Genomic DNA, 18931 nt, shown 5'->3' with positions numbered 1-18931 from the left:
CCAGGAAGAAAGGAAAAAAAAAAACAAACAAAAAACCCACAAAAACCAAAAAACCCAAAAACCCAAAAACAATTCCAAAGAATGAGAAAACGGCCCCAAATCTGAACCAGTCCGGTGCCCAGGTGGGTGCTACATACAGGCTGGGGGGGCTCGGGGGGGTGCAGGGCGGGTGGCCCCGGCCGGCGCAGGCTCCCCAGCCTCGGGGTCACTCCAGCTCTCCCTGGGGGTGTGGGGAGGGGGTTCGGCTCAAAGTGCATCAAGCAGGAGGTCAGCGTCGTCCCCCCAGTCTGGCAGGTGGGGAAACCGAGGCATGGGGCCGGGGCGGGGGGACAGGCGGGGGGACGGGGGGTGAAATCCAGCCCTTGGCAGCCAAGTCCATGCAAACGCTCCCGTCTCAAACTAGAAACCACCTCAGGCGCGCGTATTGCTTAGGGGATGATTTGGTTTTGATCATAAATATAGAGCTATAGCCGCTAGTATCGGTGTATCCGACGGGATCCCACGCCCGGGGGGGGCAATCCGCCCCCGGCGCGGGGAGGGGGCAGCACACGGGGCTCCATGCACGTTACATGCACTTACGGGTTGGGGCGGTTTGGGGTTGTTTATTTTTCCCCTCCTGGCGAGGTGGGGGGGGGGTCGGTTTGGGTGTTCGTGTGTGTCTTTATCAGGGGTCCCACAGTCTGCAAACAGCCATGTGGGCGCGTCGCCCGGGCACAGCAGGGACCCGGCGCGGGTCTTCCCCCCTCGGGTTTGCCCCCCTCCCAGGGGGGGTTGCGTGTCCCATTTGTATATGGATATATAGATACAGATCTCTGCTCCTCGCTATAGGTGCGGCTCCCCGCCGGGGGCCGGAGGCAGGCGCTCGGCGCGGCCCCCGCTACTTCATGCCGCTGCGCAGCACCTGGTTGGCGGCGATGAGCATCACGCTGATGATGAAGGCGATGGCGAAGGCGCAGATGAGGCTCTTCCGCACGCAGGTCTGTCGGATCTGCTGGCTGGAGCAGGCTGGGGGGGGATGCGGAGCCGGAGGGTTACCCCAACGCCAGCTCCCCCCCCCCACACACACACCCCCCGTACCCCCGGTACCATCCCCGCGGCGTCGGGGCTGGGGTGCGTATTGGGCATCCCCGGCCGCCTGGCACTCACTCTCCACGTCGACGGGGCACTCCTCGGCCGTGCCCATGTGGCTCTCCTCCTCCGTCATGATGATGTTCTCGATGTCCTTCATGGAGAGGTGCTCGCAGAAGGTGTCGTACAGCAGCCGCTTCAGCTCGTCCACCGTCAGCTTCTGCATGTCGCACTGCGGGGAGCGGGCAGGGCCTGACCCCCGCGGTCGGGGGGGGGCACGGCGATGCTGTGGGGTCGCCCCGGCACCCTTGGGTGCTGCGTTTTGGCTGGATGTCCCCAGTTTTGATGGGGAAAGGGCTGGCGTCCTGCTGACGCCCTGGCAGAGCGGGGCCGGTGGCTCCCAAGAAGGGCACCCAGTGGGTGCCCGGCCTCACACCACCTGCCGCCCCGGGCCGCGGCAGCGACAGAAAAGCCTCAGGCTGTCGTATCCTAAACCTGATCCTGACCCTGACCCTGACCCTAAGCCTAACGCATCCACTAACCCTAACCTGGAGCCTGAGCCTAAGCCAGACGCTCACCCTAACCCCGACCCCGGCCCTGAGCCCGGCTCTGACCCCAGCCCTGACCCCTACACCGAGTCGAATCCTGGCCCTAACCCAGAGCCTGACCTTAACCTTCCCCCTAACCCCAACCTTGCCCCTGACCTTAACCCCGATCCTGACCCCAACCCCGACCCTGACCCCGAGCCGTCCCCTGGGGCTCTTGGCACCAGACCTGGGGGCGCTGGACCCCTGGGGGGGAGGGGGGGGGGTCCCTACCTTCCAGAAGACGGTGTCGAAATCCGTGCCGTGGAACTTCTCCGGGATGCCCGAGGTGGACAGCTTGGGCCCCAGTAACGTCACAAACTCCTCGAAGTCCACCTGCCCGTCACCTGGGGGACACGGTGGCGGCCGTCACCCCCTGCCTGGGCATGGGGACACGTGCGACTCCTCCTGCCCCCGCCCCCCCCAAAGGGTCCCCATGGGCTGTTTGGGGCGGGGGGGCGGGGGGCACCCCCCTGCCTGGACTCGGTGATGCTCAGAGGTGCACCCCTGCGCAGCGTGGGGGGCCCCACTCCAAACCTCGGTGTGGTTTTGGGGGGACCCCACTCCTGGGCCTGGCACTGCTGGGGACACCCTGCCCCGGGGGGCTGTCTGGGGGGGTCCCTGCTCCTGGGCACGGCACTTGGGGGGGCTCAGGCAGCTCCCAGAGCCCCCCCTGGTCTTGCCCATCCACCCCCCAACGGCCCGGGGCAGCAGCCGGTACTACGGGACCTTGGGCTCTCAGGCTGCAGCAGCCAGGGACCCCCAAACTGCCTGGGGGACCCCCAGTACCAACCAGGACCCCATTGCTGGCCGGAGACCCCCAAAACGAGCCAGGGACCCCAACACCAGCTGGGGACCTCCAGCAAAGCTAGGGGGTCCTCCAACATTGGCCCAGATGCCCAACACTGGCTGGGGTCCCCAGTGCCAGCTGGCACCCCAATGCCATCTGGGGAGCCCCTAGTGCCACCTGGGGACCCCCAGTGTTGGCTGGGGACCCTCAAAACCAGCCAGGTGCCTCAACACTGGCTGAGGACCTCCGACAAACTTTGGGGTTCCCCCAACAGCAGCCAGGATGCTGAACACTGGCTGGGGTCCCCGGTGCTGGACAGGAGCCCCAATGCCATCTGGGGACCCCCAGTGTTGGCTGGAGACCCCCAAAACTAACCGGGTACCCCAACACTGGCTGGGGACCTCCCACCAAGTTTGGGGTCCACCAACACCAGCTGGGATGCCTAACACTGGCTGGGGTCTCCAGTGCCAACTGGGGACCCCCGACGTCTACTGGGGACCCCCAATACTGGCTGGAGCCCCCCCAATGCCATCTGGGGACTCCCGACATCTACTGGGGCCCCCCAATGCTGGCTGGGGCCCCCCAATGCTGGCTGGGGATCCCCAACACCATCCAGGACCCCGAACACCAGCTGGAACCCTCATTCCAGCTGGGACCCCAATGCCAGTTGGGGACCCCCGTGGCGGCTGTGACCCCGGGGCGGGGGGACACAGTGGGCAGGGGCCCGGGCAGGGTGCGGCCGGGCTGGCCGTATCCTGCGGCTGCGGAGGATGCTGGTGTCGGGGCTGGCAGCCCAGCGCTAACGATGAGTAATGAAGGGAGCAGCGGCTTGGCAGCGCCGCCAGAAAGGCTTTTAAATGGGGGAGAAAAAAGGGACCCAATAAATTAACGAGCTCTTGAAGGTCCCAATGAGCGCGGGAGCGACGGAGACAGGCCGGCGGTGGCAGCGAGGGCTGGAGGTGCACGGCCAGCCTGGCCTGCTGGGTGCTGAGGGCACGGCCTGGGGTGCAGGATCCGACCCGGGGTGCAGGATGCGGCCCCAGCAGCCGGGTCCCGGCAGGTTTGCCGAGCTGGGAGAGGTGCCGTTCCCACCTCCAAGCGCTCCAGGATCATTAACTCCTGCTAAACGAAGCTGCGGTGGTGATGATGAGGATGATGATGGATGAGCCTGGATCAGGCCCCCCCCCCCCATCCCACGTCAGGTCCGGCAGCCACCCCTCGGTGGGGTGGAAACGGGGCAAACTGGGGGTTTTAACCGAGGGGGAGCAGGGGATCCCGCCCCGGGGTCCTACCGTCCATGTCGAGGCGCTGGATGATGACCTCCAGCTCCACCTCGTTGGGCATGTAGCCCAGGGAGCGCATGGCCGTGCCCAGCTCCTGCTTGGAGATGAAGCCGTTGCCGTCCCGGTCGAACACCTTGAAGGCTTCGCGGATCTCTGCGGGGGGAGAGGGGAACAGTTCGGTCACACCCCCCCCCCCAACACCACCCCCCCCCCCCCCCGGTCCCCACAGCCCCTCCATGAACCACCCGTCCCTCCGGCCATAGCGGGGTCCCCCTTACAGAGGGGAAACTGAGGCACGGCTGGAGGGGCTGCCAGACACACCCCCCCCCCCCAAAGCGTGTGTGTGCTGGGGGGGTCTTATGGGCTGGGGTGTGGCGGGGGTGCTGGGCTCTGGGTGTTGGGGGGGTGCGGGTGGGGGTACCAGGAGGGGTGTGCGAGGCAGCGCAGGCAGTGTGCACGCACACGGACACACACACACACACACACACGGTACCTCCAGCCGCTCGTGCTCCCACAACCCCCCGAAGGGTCTGACCTCCCCAAGGGGACACCGACACACCCCAAGGTCCCTGCTCCAACTCTGCCCCCCCCCCAGCACCCACCCTGCCCCTGCCACCGCCCAGCCCTCTGCACCTCAAAACCTGACATCCTGCCCCAAAACCACCCTCCTGGGACACGGTCCAGCTTGGGGCACCCACCAGGCGGGGGCTGAGGGTGGGGAGACCCCCACACCCCCCGCCCAATGCTGCAGCACCCGGCTGGGAGCATCCCCAAGGCCTGCACCCCGGGCGCTGGCACGGGGAGGGTGCTGGGTGCCGGGTGTGCCAGCACCCACGTCCTCCCTGGGGGGGCTTTGCACCCATCACGGGGGGGGGGGGTTACAGGGTGGGTGCCGGAGCTGCACCGCGCTTCAGCCAAAAACCGTACCGGCTCTCACCAGGGTTCAGCCCCCTCCTGCGCAGAGGGAGAAGGGAGGAAAGTGGGGGGATTTGGGGTTTCTGGCTCAAAACGAGCCCTGGGGCGCGGGGCAAGAGCCCTGCGGGGTGGCAGGGAGAGGCAGCGGGGAAACTGAGGCACGGCGCCTGCCACGCCGTGTGGTCATGGCCCACCCAAAAATCCTCGCGGTGCCCATCGGCTCCATCCCGCCTCCCGCTTGGGGCTTTGCTCCTTTTTTTTTGGGGGGGGGGGGGGAGTTTCTGCCTTTTTGATGCCCCCCCGACACGCGGGACCCAGCCCGGGCTGACGGGGAAGAGGGGACCAGGCGAGTTCATGGGGGACCAGCGGGGACCAGCGGGCTGCCGATGCCCTCTTCCATCGCCCGGCGGCAAACCTGCCGGCACCGGGCAGCACAAACCTGCGGGTCCTCGCCGGCTGCCGGAAGGATCCGTGTTGGAGGAGCCGGGCAGGAGAACCAGGGGCTAATTTTATTTTTTTTGGGGGGGGAACCCCCCCACTTAGGGTTGTGCTATCGAGTCCCAGCGCTTGGGGATGTCCCTGCCCGATGACGGCCCGTCGGTGACGACTTTCCGAGGTGTTTTGGGAGAGTTTTGGGGGTTTTTGGCCTGCTGGCACAACGGGTAAAGCTTTTCCGTGGCCGGCAGCGCTGCCTGGGCAAGGGGCTGCTCCTGGTCCCCCTGCGCTCGCCGGGAGCCCCGCTCCGGTCAGGGCACCCCCAGAATTCATCCGTCAGGGGTGCTCGTCCCTGTGCACGGCACCCACACCCCCCCCCCAGCCGCGCGGGTGTCCGGCACCTTGCGGGGTCACCTTGGGGCTCCCGGCGCCGCCATCGATCCCCGCGGCCGCGCGGCACAGCGGGCGGGTGGCCACAGGTGGGGTGCTGGGGGGGGGGGCAGGCTGCTGCCGGGGGAGCCCTGGGCTGGGACGGCGGCACCCATGGGTGCACCGCCACAGCGCCCCGCTGCACGCACACACACGCAGAGTGAGCATGCGCACACGCCGCAGCGAGGCTGTGCACGTGCACACGCACCAACACCTCGGGGCAACGGGCTTGCGCACGCGCACGCACGCGCGCGCACAACTTGCAGCAATGCCGTGCTTGTGCGTGGACACACGTGGACGCACGCGCAACCGCGTTGCAGCGATGCTGTGTTTGGGCGTGCACGCACAACCACCTTGCAGTGATGTACTGGTGCTTGCACACACACACACACATCCCCCTTGCAGTGATGTACTTGTGCATGCACACACACACACACACACACACACCTTGCAGTGACGCTGTACTTGTGCATGCACACACGCAGACGCGCACACACCCCCCCCAGCCCCAGTGCAGCCATGTGCTTGTGCGTGCACACCCCCCCCTTGCAGTGACGCTGTGCTTGTGCGCACACACACACACACACACACACACCCCCACCCCCCCCGCAGCAGGGCTGTGCACGTGAACCCGTCCTGCTCTGATGCCGTACGTGTGCACACACACACACACCCCGCAGCGAGGCTGTACACGTGCACACGCGCGCTGCAGTGATGCTGCTTGTGTGTACACACACGGGCTCACCCAGACGCCTTGCAGCGAGGCTCTGCGTGTGCACAGAAATGCACACGCGCACACACACACGCCCTGCAGTGAGGCTCCGCGCGTGCATAAAAACACGCGTGCACGCGCGCGCCCACCATGTGCGGTGGGGCCGTACGAAGGTGCGCGCGTGCACACTCGTGCGCACACAACCCCTGCAGTGAGGCAGTAAACGGGCACGTCAGCACACACCCCGCAGAGCTGTGGCCGCACTCCCACGCGCTCGCACCCCCAGCGTGAGCCCGTCCCTCTGGGGGCCCCTCACCCCCCGCCAGCCTTGGGGCTCCGTGCCTCAGTTTCCCCAGTTGCAGGCCTGATGCCGAGCCCCCTCCAACCTCTCCCGGGGGGGGGGGGGGGGGGGGGGGTCGCCCCGCGCCTCAGTTTCCCCTGTGGTGCCGGTGCGGGGGTGGCAGTGGGGGGTCGGGACCCATGGGTGCCGCTCTCCGCGGCAGAGCGGGGTTCCCAGGGGACACCCCGAGCCGGGGCGGCCTGGGGGGGGGACGACACACACCGGCAGCGCCCGTCCCGCCACCCCGGCAAACTTTTGGGGTGGAAAAAGCCATTCTGGTGACAGCGAGCTGAGCTCGGCCCTGCTCATCGCACGGGTGGGCAGAGCTCCGGAGGCCGCTCCTCCCGGCCGGAGCCCGGTGGCACCGGGACCGCGTGGGGCTGCCGTGACCCGGGTGGGGTGCCCCGGGTGACAGCCGCCCCCCCCGCCCCCAGCCACTGTCATATTATGACAGCGGGGGGGGGGGGGGGGGGGGGGCCCGCCACGCCGGGGGGGGGGTCCAGCCCCGCGCCGCCACCGCCGGTCCCTGCTGTGTCATTTTGTCACAACGGCGACACCGGGGCCGGGACCCCCCCCCCACTGCCCCGTTCTCCCCCACGCTTTCCTTCCTCCCCTCCTCCTCCTCCTCCTCCCCAGCCAGCCGCATCCCGTTCGCCTTCAACCTCCCCACGGCGCCGGAGGGGGGGGGGGGGGGCGGGCGGGTACCCCAACTTCCCCCCGCCCCCCCCCACGGGATGGGGTGTCCCCCCCCGGCCCGCAGCCCCCCCCCCCCCCGGCCCGCTCACCCTCCAGCTCGTCCTCGGGGATCTCCACGGGGTGCTGCTCGGCGAGGATGTTGGGGACGGTGTAGATCCCCCGGTACATCAAAGCCGCCGTCACCGGGTGGAAAGGCATCTTCGGGGCTTCCCAAAAGCCAAAGTTTCAACCCAAATCTCCTCGGGAGGGGTGTCCCAGCCGGTACCGGGGTACGCTAAAAACAAGTTACCGGTGCCCGCCGCCCCCCCCCGCCCGGCACCCACCGGCCAAGGTAGGGGGGGGGGCCAGGGCGGGCTCTGCCCCGTCCTCCGGGGCCGGTGGCGGGACGGGGCTGGCGGCGGAGCCCCTCACCGGGGAGTCAGGGCGCGGGGGGGATCCGCGCCGGAGGAGGCTGGGGGCGGCCCGGTTCCCCCGCGCACATGCCCGCCCGAAGTGGAAACGGGAGCCGAAAGCATCCAGGCACCGGCTAAATCCCGGCGGCGGCGGCGGGGACGGGGCTGGCCATGCCGCTACCGGGCGCCCCCCCCCAACCCCCCCCGCCCCGCTCCGCCAGCCCCGGGCCGCTCACAGTCCCCGGGGGGCCGCTGCCACCGGGCCACGCTCCCCGGTGGGGCCCGGCATGGCGGGGCCGAGGCCGAGGGCGGCCTCTTCTCCTTCCTCCTCCCTCCTCCTCCTCCTCTTCTTCCTCCCCGTTAAGTGTCCCGGGCAGGGCCGGGGCTCGGCTCCCCGCCGCTGGCTCAGCCCCCGGCGCCGCGCACCCGCTGCCCCCCCGCCGCCGCCGGCAGACGGAGCATCCTCGGCCGCGGCCCCGGGGAAGCGGCGGCGGAATCCGGGGAGCAGCGGCGGGGCCGGGCGGGTTTTGAATGGTCCCGCCTGGAAAATGGGGCTGGGGGGGCGGGGGGGGGTGGGGGGGGGGTGGTGCCTCCCCCCCCCCCCCATCGGGCCGGGGGGGGGGGTGGGGGGGGGCCGGGGGGGGTGGGGGGGTTGCGGCAGTGAGGGTGGCACAGGCACCCCGGAGCGTCCCGGGCCGGAGTGGTGCTGGGTGGTGGAGCACAGAGACGGCGGGTCCCTGGGGCACCCCGTGTCCGGGCAGCGGTCACCCCAGGGTGCCCACACGCACGCCCCAGGCTGCCGTCGCCCCAAAGTCCCCGCGGGCAGCACCCCAGGCCAGGGCAGCCCTCGCCCCAAGGTCCCCGCCCGTGGCACCCCATGCCCGGGCAGTCGCCATCCCAGGGTCCCTGTACTTGGCACCCCAGGCCGCCATCACCCCAAGGCCCCTGCGCGCAGCACCCCGGGCCAGGGCGGTGGTCACGCCGAGGTCCCCAGGGTGCTGCGGGGTGGCAGGGCCACCAGGGCCGGACCTCGTGCGCTGGCACCCGGGGCCAAGCTGAGCTGTGGGAGAGGAGCGAAGCGGGGTCGGGAGCAAAGCCCTTCACCCCCATCCCCCTTTCCAGTTGCCCCCCGCTTCCCCCTGAGCCCTGATCCCATTTTCCGCCTTATTTCGCACTTTATCCTTGATTATTGACGGTTGGGCTGACCATCGGGGGTGGCTCCCTGCCGTGCCACGTCCCTGCGGCACCCACGTCCCCGTCCGTGCCCCGGTACCCGGGCAGGAATGCTGCCCAGGAGCTGGGACCTCTCTCCTCCCAGGTCCCACCGTCCGCCTTGTCGGGTTTGTCTCCCTGGCTGGGGCTGGCCCCGGCAGACCCCGGCCCATTGGGAGATGGGGGGCCACGCTGTCCCCCGTGCCCGGGTGGCATCTCTCCGGCAGGGCACGGCGGCGTGGGGAGGCTGCCAAAGCCCCTGCTCCCCGCCGGAGATGCCTTTGGAGGGGCTGCGGTGGGAGGGAAGAGGGCAAATGTCCCCAGAGCCGTAACGGGGTGGGAAAGAAAAAGGGGGGGACGGTCGGCACCTCTCGGGTGCTCGTCTGAACCCCAAAGATGCTCAAGAGCAATGGGGAAACTGAGGCACAGCTGGACAGGCCCCAGATGTGCTTCTCATGTTGGGACTGTCACGAGAACCCCCAAAATTTCAGAACCAGGTTTCCGCCACTCCAACCCCACCATTAAAATCCCCCGCGGCGTCCCGCAGCCCCCCCGGCCACGTGCTCGTGAGCCGTCGCCTCATTCCTTTCAACGCCACCGGGAATTTTCGGGCAGGTCCAACCTGCCCCTGCGTTAAACCTTCCGCCTCCGGCGGGATCATCGGCCGGGACCCCGCACCGGGGCTCCCCAAAACCCGTCGTCCTTTCCCGGGTGCTCCCGGCAGCGCTGCCTGTGCAGCCACCCGTCGGTTTTAACCAGCTGGGGTCTCCTTTAAGCTATTTTTTAGCTGGGAGAAATTTCCTTCTCCGACAGCGGAAAACCACCACGGCCGCGCTCCCGAGCTGGGGAATGTCAGGGACCGTGGGATCCCCGCTGCTCCGGGCTGTCGGCTCCCAGGGCAGGATCCTTCCTCCCGGGATGTCACGGATCAGGGGTGGCTTTTGCCAGCTCCGATAAAACTCCATGCTCCGGCGGGGCTCGGGACGGTGTTGGGGTACGTGGCCCTGCACCCCCCGGGGAGTCTCCGGTGTCTGATACTGCGGTTGAGCTCACGGCCCGGCCCTGACGGGGAGGATGCTGATAATAAGAAGTGACTTTTAGGGCGAAAGAAGCCCAAAAAGGCTAAGTAGCCTAATTGAAAATCTTCTCCTTTTTTTTTTCTTAGCACATCAATTTGCTTCTTGATGTTAACGAAGTCACCCTCCCAATTAATCCTCTGTTTGCCCACCAGAGGCCCCGGGGTGGAAACTCATTAATTTCTCACCACCTCAACCCCGGCAGGAATAATACGGCAAATTTCTGGGCTTTTTCCCACAAATCCCGGCAGGAGATCTCCACGCTCCGCAGCAACAGGGACCTGTCGGAGCATCCTTCCCCGCGGATGGCGGAGGCAGCCGGTCCATCCCGGCTCCTGTTGCTTCGTCCCTCGGGACAGAGGGCACGAGCGTGCGGTGGCGCGGGGGAAAAAATAAGAATTAAACAGCCGCTTAATTGCATTTGAAGTCGTGATTGGTTTTTTTGTTCGTTAGGGATTATCGGCAGAGCGGTCTCGGTGTTTCGCCTGAGCCTGGCTGGAGACCCCCCCCCGCCGGTCCTGCTCAGCTGCACCATCCTCTTCCTCACGGGATGAAGGCTGGGACCTACAGCCCTCCTCCCAGTATCTCCCAGTACAGTCTGCGCCATCTCCCACCGCCCTGCCCCGCAGCCCCTGTGCTCCAATTTCCTCACTTATTTTGGGGCGAGAAGCCCTAAATGATTCTCCTCGGATCTCGGTCCATCACCGCACGCGGGGGTGACAGGGTGGAGGCCGCGGCGTCCCCAAACCCCGGGGATTTCAGGCGAAAAGCCCAGCCGCAGCCAGGTGATTTACCCATTTCCCGCACCGCTGGGACGTTGCAAATGTTCCTCTGCGTAATTCCCCCGTTATTTTATTAGCTGTTCCCCTTCCTAATTCTCCCTCTAGGTCGTTAGGGGCTGGGGCCAGCCTCGCCCACGGGTCAACGCCGCCTCTCCTCTCCGTCCCGTCGTCCTTCCCGTGACGGCAGCACCTTCCCGATACTCGCGGGTGGTACCCTAATTAGCCGATCCCACTAACGAGGCAGGAGAAGCGCGATCCGGGACCAGCAAAGACGTCGCTCTCAAAAGTTCTGGATTTCGCATCCCAATGTCAAGATCTTTATTTCTCTCAGGAACGTTGGGGGGGGGGGATTAAAAGGCACAGAGACGGTGCTGATGTATCTTTAATTTCATCTTCTCCGGCTCCTTCGTTACTGAGCTGCGTCCTGAGCCTGCCCGGCAGGGCCGCGGTGCCCTCCTCGCTCCCCGCCACCCCCCTGCCCGCAGGACCCCTGGGCTGGCCTCTGTCCCTGCCCGGAGCGTATCCTGACAACTCCATTTATCCGGGCGTTTGCGAGTCCGGTCTCTGCCACGTCCCCCAGCTGAAATTCCCAATTGTACTTGTGGAGGAGACAGGGATGGGGATGGGATGGGGATGGGATGGGGATGGGGATGGGATGGGATGGGATGGGGATGGGATGGGATTGGGATGGGATGGGATGGGGATGGGATGGGGATGGGATGGGGATGGGATGGGATTGGGATGGGATGGGATGGGGATGGGATGGGGATGGGATGGGATGGGATGGGGATGGGATGGGGATGGGGATGGGATGGGATGGGATGGGGATGGGATGGGATGGGATGGGGATGGGGATGGGGATGGGATGGGATGGGATGGGGATGGGATGGGGATGGGGATGGGATGGGATGGGGATGGGATGGGGATGGGATGGGATGGGGATGTCTCACAGGAATGGGAAAGCTCATGGGCATGGGGAAACCTGGCAGAGCCGGGATGGTGCAACCTGGTCTCGGTGCCCTCAAACCCCCCAGGACAACCCTGCGGATAACCCACCCCGGGGCAGCGTGAGGATGCTGGGGTCGGGGCGGCACCACGGCATCCTCCGGGATATAACATCGCTCACGCTGAGCACGGGGAGGGGACGTGAGTGGCCCAGGGTGGCCGTTGTGTCATTTTAAAGTCACCCGCTGGCACAGAGCCCTCGGAGGCGCTGGAGGCATCAATCTCCCAGGGCTGTTGCTGTCAGCCGGGTATTTAGTGAAATGTTTCTTAAATGAACGCTTGATGGAAGAAGAGGGATGGCTGCAACGTACCGAGCCGCAAGGTTATCCCTGCCGCCGCGCCGGCTGCCGGCTCCCAGCACCCGCTATTAAATCCGGGGGGGGGCGGCTGCAATAACCCGCCGGGGAGGTTTTGGGAGCTGCTGCCCGGCACGGCCGTGGCCGGTCCCGCGCTGGGATGCATTTCAGAGCAAATCACCCCCAGGATGGGGGAAACGCTGGGTAAAGCTCCAGGCAGCAGGTGGGCAGGGAAAGGAGAGTGGGAAAGGCTTTGAGACCCCCGGTTAATTTGGGTTTGCGAGGAGGAAAATAGCCCCTCTGTGGGAGGAGGCAGGACGTCTACTTAGGAGACATTTTTCTTTATGACAACTGGGAAAAATTGAAACGAGCCTGTTCTTAGCATCCCTCCGAGCGGATGCGGTCCGGGATGCCGAGGGCAGCGGTGACTCCGCTTGCTCTGGCCAAGAGACCGAGCCAGGAGATAACTCCCAGAGACCTCAGTCAAGGACCTTCTTGAACTCATTAACAGCGTAAAAAATGATTCGTGGGAAGGGCAGCCTGCCCGGGAAGGAGTGCGGTAGCGCGGGGTGGGATCCAGCTTTTCACAAGGGGTACACGAGGGGGGAGCCAAGGGGGGGGGGCTCCGGCAGAGCCCAGAGGCACCACGCGAGGCTGAGGCCACCCCCGACCCCACCTGGCTGAACTTCAGCCCGTGCCCTCAGTGATAGGGCAGGAAGAGGAATAAATGCAACAAAATCCACGTTCTAGCGCCTGTGCTTCTGCGAGAGGGCGGGTGCTGGTGCCGGGCAGGTCACCCAGCGGCTTTTCTTTGCTGCAGCCGACGCTGAAGTCAGGCTCCAAACCAAAACCCTTGGCTGAGCTTTCAAACCGTTCAGAAGCCGCTTCCACGCCTCCCTCGCAGCATCCCCGCAGCTTTCCTCTCTGTGCGGAGAAACACGTCACCCCAGAACCTCCCTGCACCGAGCTTTACCTTCAGGACGTGGCTGTGCCGGGCCAGGCCCTGCTCCCACCCTGCCATCGGTGCGCAGGCGATGCTCGCCAAGAGGCACCGGCAATCGGCCGTGCCGCGCCGGCACAGCGACCTCGGGTAGCGACACCGGCTCCATCTCTCCAGGATGCTGGAAGCTGCTGTGCTGGGATGACCTGGTGCCATGATGCCAGGACCCGGTGGCACCCAGTGCCATGATGCCAGGACCTGGCCGAGGCAGCGTCTCCTTCCCCAGGGCCGTGTCCCCGTCAGGGTGAGCCGTGTGCTGCTGGGCAGTGCCTGCTCGCTCTCCTCCGTGCCCGGGGAGATGCCGGCCCTTGTGCTCTCAGGGCAGCAGCTCCCAGGATCTCCTGGGCACCGGCTGGTCCCAGGCACGTTGGATGGTCCCACACCAAACCACACGGTCCTGCAGCAGACTGCGAGCTCCCACTCCCCACCGCGTGGCCCTGCACCCCACTGCATGGCCCTGCACCCCACCGCGTGGCCCTGCACCCCATCACACCTCACCCAGCATCCCCCCGCTCGGCCCGAGCAGCCTCCAGCAATTCATCCTCCGCTCACAGGGAAACCGTGGTGGCTGGAGCAGCTCCACGTGCTTTTTATTTTATAGCACCCATGTATTATCCCCTCGCCAGGGCTCTGCCTCGGTGGCTGAGTGGGCACCTCTGGTACCAGCCAGAGGTTTCGGAGCTGTGGCAATCCTTCCTCTTCACCCGTTAAGTCCCTAAATAAGCCAAGACACACATCAGGCTTTTAATCACAGCTTTGCGGTGGCTGTCCCAGGAGAGGTGCCGGGGCAGGGGGAGATGCACCGAGCTCGCCAGGTCTCTGCTGGGAGCAGGACCCCCTGGGTGCCATCCCCTGGGTGCCATCCCCTGGGTGCCATCCCCCCGGCGAGGCTGCCTCTCCCCTCTGCTCTCCCTCCTCATTTCATTTTCTTTCCCCTTTTCCTCCCTGGAAGACAAAGGGCCGGGAAGAGAAGGTGGAGGGAGGCAGACGGCAGCGCTGTGCCGGCCACCAGCCCGTGCCGGCGGTGATGGATGGGGACGGATGGGGACGGCGCGGGGCTGGCAGCCACCGGCCAAGGAAGGAAAAAGGCCCCACGGCCCCAGGGTGTCCCTGAAGAGCAGGACCCCGGCCGGCTTCGCCCCCGGGGAGCAGTGTTTTACGTTGGCATCCTACAACCCGGCCCCAAACCACGTGGGAGCTGAGCACCCATGGGTGCCCCGAGCTCCCCAGGGTGCCTGAGAGCAGGGACGGGGCAGCCCATCAGCTGCACCCCCCGATTCCCGCCCTGTGCCGGGTCCCCATTGCCGGTGGGCAGAGGGTGACCCCGCAGAGCCACCCGCAGCCCTGAGGTGCGCTGGTCCCCCCAGCTCCAGCCTGCACCCATGGTGGCCCGTGGCCAGGCACCCTCCGTGCCGTGGCGTGCCGTGGCGTGCCATGCTGTGCCGTGCCATGCCGTGCCGTGCCGTGCCAGCCTGCAGCCATTAAGCGGTGAGTCAGAGCCAGGTCGGTGCTGACTAACGCCCGCGTGCCGGCTCCAAGCACCCATCCCGTGTGCCAGGATGGCCGCAGCACCCCGACATCGCTGGGGTGCACGAGTGCACTTCCCCGCTTCACTTCGCCGTGCAAACACACCTCCCCGGGCACATGCGCCCCACGCGTGCGGAGGCCCTTCCCTTGTGCACACCTCCCCTTGATGCAGATGCACCTCTCGTGCAAACGCCTTCCCCCCCGCCCCGTGCACACGCGTCCCCCGTACGAGCCCACACGTGCAGGAGCACCCCAGGCCCAGCCCTGCGCGGGGCTGAGCCAGCGTCCCCCCACCAGCCCCCGCTGACCCCCACCCCCTGCTCCTCCTCCCACCCCCCCGAGGCACCCAGCGCTGGGGGCAGCACCCCGGGGTGCAGGGGGGCAGCTGGGGGGGCGGCGGCCCATGAGTGGGGGGAGGCTCGGGCGCCACCGGGCCTCCAGCACCGCCGGACGAGGTCGGCGTACCGATCGGCAGCCCCCAGGGCCGGACAGCTTCAACAGCGCCATCCCTGCCTCAGTTTCCCCAGCCGCCTCCGGGGCACTGGCTTCCTGCTACAAGTCGGGGTTTGGGGACAGGGACGCTTATGGCAGCAAGAAATCGTCCCCAAGTCACCCCAACCATGGAGAATCGCCGCCGAAATGCTCAGTCGCTGCCTTGGGTTCGCCAAACCTCTCCGACGTCCTTCCCAGGGCAGGAGGGCGGCCTTGGGAGGGGTACATGGCAGACACTGTTTGATGGGGTTTTTTTGGTTTTTTCCTTGGGCAAAGTCATCTCGAGCCAACCCACACCCGCTCCGCTGCCGCCGCCTCGGCTCTGATGAATTTAATTTTGCTAAAGAGGGAAAAAAAAAAAAAAATCAGACTGAGATTTCCTTTGAAAGCGGAGGAAGGGCCCAGGCGGGAGGGCGGGCAGGGAGCGGGCAGGGAGCGGGCAGGGAGCGGGCACGGGGCTGCCCGCTGCAGCACGGGGGCTGCGCGGCCGCAACGCTGCCGGGGCGCGAGGCTGCACGCGTGCAATGCTGCGAGTGTGAGGCTGTGAGCGTGCGAGGCCCTGAGCACGGGGAGCTGGGAGCGTGGGAGGCTGCAAGCGTACGAGGCTGCAAGCGTGCAACGCCGTGAGCGTGCAACGCGGCGGGCGCGTGGTGCCGCAAGCGTGCGGTGATGCAAGAGTGCAATGCTGTGAGCATGTGGGGATGCAGGCGTGCGATGCTGTGAGCGTGCAAGGCTGCGAGCGTGCAAGGCTGTGAGCGTGCAAGGCTGTAGGCATGCAAGGCCGCACGCATGCAACATTGTGAGCGTGCGACGCTGCAGGCGCGCGGTGCTGTGAGTGTGCAAGGCTGTACGCGTGCAAGGCCGCGAGCATGCCACGCCGTGAGCGTGCAACGCTGCAGGCGCACGGTTCTGCGAGCGTGCAGGGCTCCTGGGGCGCGTGGCACCCGGCACATCCCCCTGCGCTGCCGCCCCCGGCCCCGCAGCCAGAGCTGGGAAAAGCCTCTTCAGCTTCACTTTAGGGCCGAATCCCCCGGCCGGGGGCTCTGCCCGTCCCACGCAGGCAGCGCAGGCAGCGCAGGCAGCGCAGGCAGCGCAGGCAACACACCAGCTGCGTTATCAACACCGGCAGCTGCGGGCAGCACTCCCGCCCCACGCACGGGAAATCAGGTCACCCTCCGCTTCCCTCGCACGCTGCCTCCCAGCAGCCCCGAAATCTCCCCCGTTTCCCATCAGCATCCCTTTGCCCAAAAAAAAACCCCAAACCCAAAAAAACCCCCCATCCCACCTCCATCAGCCCTGCTTAAAACAACAAAAAAGGGGGGGGAAACAGCCCCCCCAAACCCCCCACCCCCCAGCCCACCCGGCGCTCGAGGACGAGCCCTGGCCAGGAGCTGCACGTAATCTCCCGGGATTCTGCTGCCGGTGAGCAGATAAACAAGCGCATCCATCGCTGAGCGCATCGAGTCGCAGCGGGGCCGGGGCGGGGGAGACGGGAGCAGCCCCCCCGGGTTGGGGCTTGCCCGGCCTCGGTGATATTCGGCACGGCCGGCGGTTTGGTGAAGCCCCACCGGCAGCTCCGGTTTGGGGCCGGCAGCTCAGCCGGATCCTCAGGTCCCCAAAGGGGTTTTATCCGCAATTAATTAAAAAATTGAGGTCAATGCAGCGTATCGTTTTATTTATTCCAGGCATGCCGAGATCAGGCAGCGTCGGGCAGAGCCCCAGGGATGGCTCAGCACCCCCCCCGTCCCCAGGGCACCCCAAACCCCGGGACGGAAAAGGGGTCCCTGCTGCAAGCGGGGACGGAGGAGCCCCGAGGGTGCGGGGATGGGGGGACCCCCAGAGCGATGGGGGGGGGGGTGAAGCCATCCCAGCCCCGCAGGGAGCTGCCGGAGGGATCCCAGGGCCGCAGACGTGCTTCCCATTAAAACCTCCCCCTGCCTTTGGCTGCAGCAGCGCAGGGCTCCGTGAGGTTTTTCCCAAAGAAAAAAAAAGAAGAAAAGACCAAACAAGTCCCAGCTCCCCTAGTCCTAGTGCTTTGAATTTTTATTAAAACAATGAGAAAACGGTTATTTCTTCTGCGTACGACAGTCCAGGGGAACGGGAAAACCGGCCGTGCCAGGCCACAGCCATCCCAATCGCAGCCACGCGCGGGGAGTCGATCCCAGGCAGAGTGGTTTTAAATAAAAAGGTTCCGGATGCGACCGACCGCGCGCTGAGCCCCGCGCTGCCCCTCCGGCCGTGGCTCGGGTAAAGTTGTGGGAGGGAGGAATTGGGGGGTCCCCAGGGGATGCCCCGGGCAAATCGCAGCTGGAAGGGAGGTCTCCTCCGGAGCCTGCCTGGGTGGGCGAGGAAGAGGCAGGGCAGGATTTGGGCTGGACGCGGGGAAAGGTCCGGGCGTCCCCTGTGATGGGGCAGAGCTGTGAGCAAAGATGCCCGCTTCAGGACAGGCAGGAGCAGGCAGGAGCAGGCAGCCCCGGCAGGACACAGGGAGCCCCTGGCTCAGCCCGGAGGAGCTGGGGGGGGCCCCCACGCCGCGTTGGGGGGTGCCGGACCTGGGCACCCAGCGAGAGTGGGGCCGTGCCGGCTCCCTGCCCGGCCCCGAGCAACCCTCTGGCCTCAAGCTGCCCAGGTTTGTCACAGTTTGCAGCACAAAAAAAAAAAAAAAAAAAAAGGTTTCATTTGGTTGGCACTAGCTGTTCTCCTGCTCTTTATCCCTTGCAGAGAGAAGGAAGAGGAGGAGGAGGAGGCCTTCCTCCCCACCTCCTGCCCCTGCCTCCTCTCCCCAGAGAAGCAGGACCTAACCCGCACAGAGCGAGGTCCCTGCAGCCGCTGCAATCCCGCTCCCTGCCCGCTGCCTCCCACCTCTGCCGGGCGCTGGGAGAGCCGGCGCGACGGCCCCTGATTTACAGCACTCTACTAGAACATGCTCTGTGTTCCTAATGGAGCTCCAGGCACCGCCGGCGCGGGGCTCCGGGGCCGGCACACCGCTGCCGGCGGGAGAAGGCAGCCCGGAGGGATGGCATCCCTGCCACGGGAGACCCTTCGGCACGGTCCTTCGCTGGCTGCCAGGCTGGGGGGCACAGCAGCAGCCCCGACCCCGGCACCGCGGGAAAGCCTGGAAGGCCGAGCCAAAAAAACTACGCTAGAAAAAGAAGAAAAAGGCTGGGAAAAAAAGGCAAAAAAGAGGGGCAGGGAGGAAGATGAATGGACACTAAGCTAGAGAACATCACACAGTCCGTGGGTAGCCAGGCCCCGAGTCCGTCGGTGTACGGAGGTTGGCGGGGACCGGAGGGCGATGCCCCGCTCCCCGGCCCCGGTTGGGGCTCACCGGTCCTGGGGGAGAGGCTCCGGCGGGCGGGGGAGCCGGCCGGCGGGCAGCAGCGGCGCGGAGCGGCTGGTCGCTTCCTAGAGCTCCTCGAAGAAGGCCACGCGGGACTTGGTGCTCTGTAGGGTGAGCTGCAAGAGAGCAGAGGGGGCGGCTGAAGGGGGACGGGGCTGACCCCCTCTGTCCCGCAAGGCACCCAGCCCCGGCTTCACCCGGCCGAGGGGGGCACCGGGCTGAGCAGGAGGGAGCCGCTGCCTTTACCCCCCTCCTGGCCCGGCCAGTTTTCCCCGGAAAAGGGGAAAGGGAAGGCAGAAGCAGGGAATGTCGTGCACAGCCTCAGCAGCCGAGCCCAGGGACCTCCGCCGGTCCCCGGGTGCAAGAAGCACAGCCCGGAGGCAAAGCACAGGGCGAGGGGAGGCAGGCTGGGCTGGGGGAGCGCGCCCGCTCTCTGCTGCCGACGCCACCTTCCCCCCCGAAGCAAAGGCTGCCGAGGGACCGCAGATCCCGTCGACGTAGGGAGCGCGGCTGCGGGGTTCAGGTTGTGGGGTACAGAGGAGCCCGGCCCAACGGTG

General features: G+C 66.6%; 2 protein-coding genes across 7 annotated transcripts in view; both read right to left on the bottom strand.

The window, feature by feature from the left end:
- Positions 1-617: 617 nt before the first annotated feature.
- CABP7 (calcium binding protein 7) lies at positions 618-8144 on the bottom strand. Its single transcript, XM_075769636.1, has 5 exons — positions 7342-8144; positions 3735-3878; positions 1887-1999; positions 1147-1300; positions 618-1005 (listed from the first exon to the last, which is right to left on the bottom strand). Exons 1-5 carry the CDS (start codon positions 7448-7450, stop codon positions 878-880), a joined length of 648 nt encoding a protein of 215 aa, XP_075625751.1. The 5' UTR covers positions 7451-8144; the 3' UTR covers positions 618-877.
- Positions 8145-17051: 8907 nt separating this feature from the next.
- NF2 (NF2, moesin-ezrin-radixin like (MERLIN) tumor suppressor) overlaps positions 17052-18931 on the bottom strand; it is a 48187-nt gene continuing 46307 nt past the window's right edge. For 5 of the 6 annotated variants that reach the window (XM_075770195.1, XM_075770193.1, XM_075770191.1 and 2 more), the window contains one exon: positions 17052-18490. Coding sequence is in view for 2 of the 6 variants with exons in the window: in XM_075770191.1 (XP_075626306.1) it covers positions 18440-18490 (51 nt within the window). In the remaining 4 variants the exon portion in view is untranslated. Of the gene's footprint in view, positions 18514-18931 lie in introns of all 6 variants that reach the window. The other variant, XM_075770194.1, reaches the window with a different exon arrangement.

The sequence above is a fragment of the Balearica regulorum genome, chromosome 17 (genome assembly GCF_011004875.1).
Source record: "Balearica regulorum gibbericeps isolate bBalReg1 chromosome 17, bBalReg1.pri, whole genome shotgun sequence".
Classification (NCBI taxonomy): Eukaryota; Metazoa; Chordata; class Aves; order Gruiformes; family Gruidae; genus Balearica; species Balearica regulorum.
Note: the sequence above shows the minus strand (reverse complement) of the source record. Positions and strands in the feature narration are given on the sequence as shown.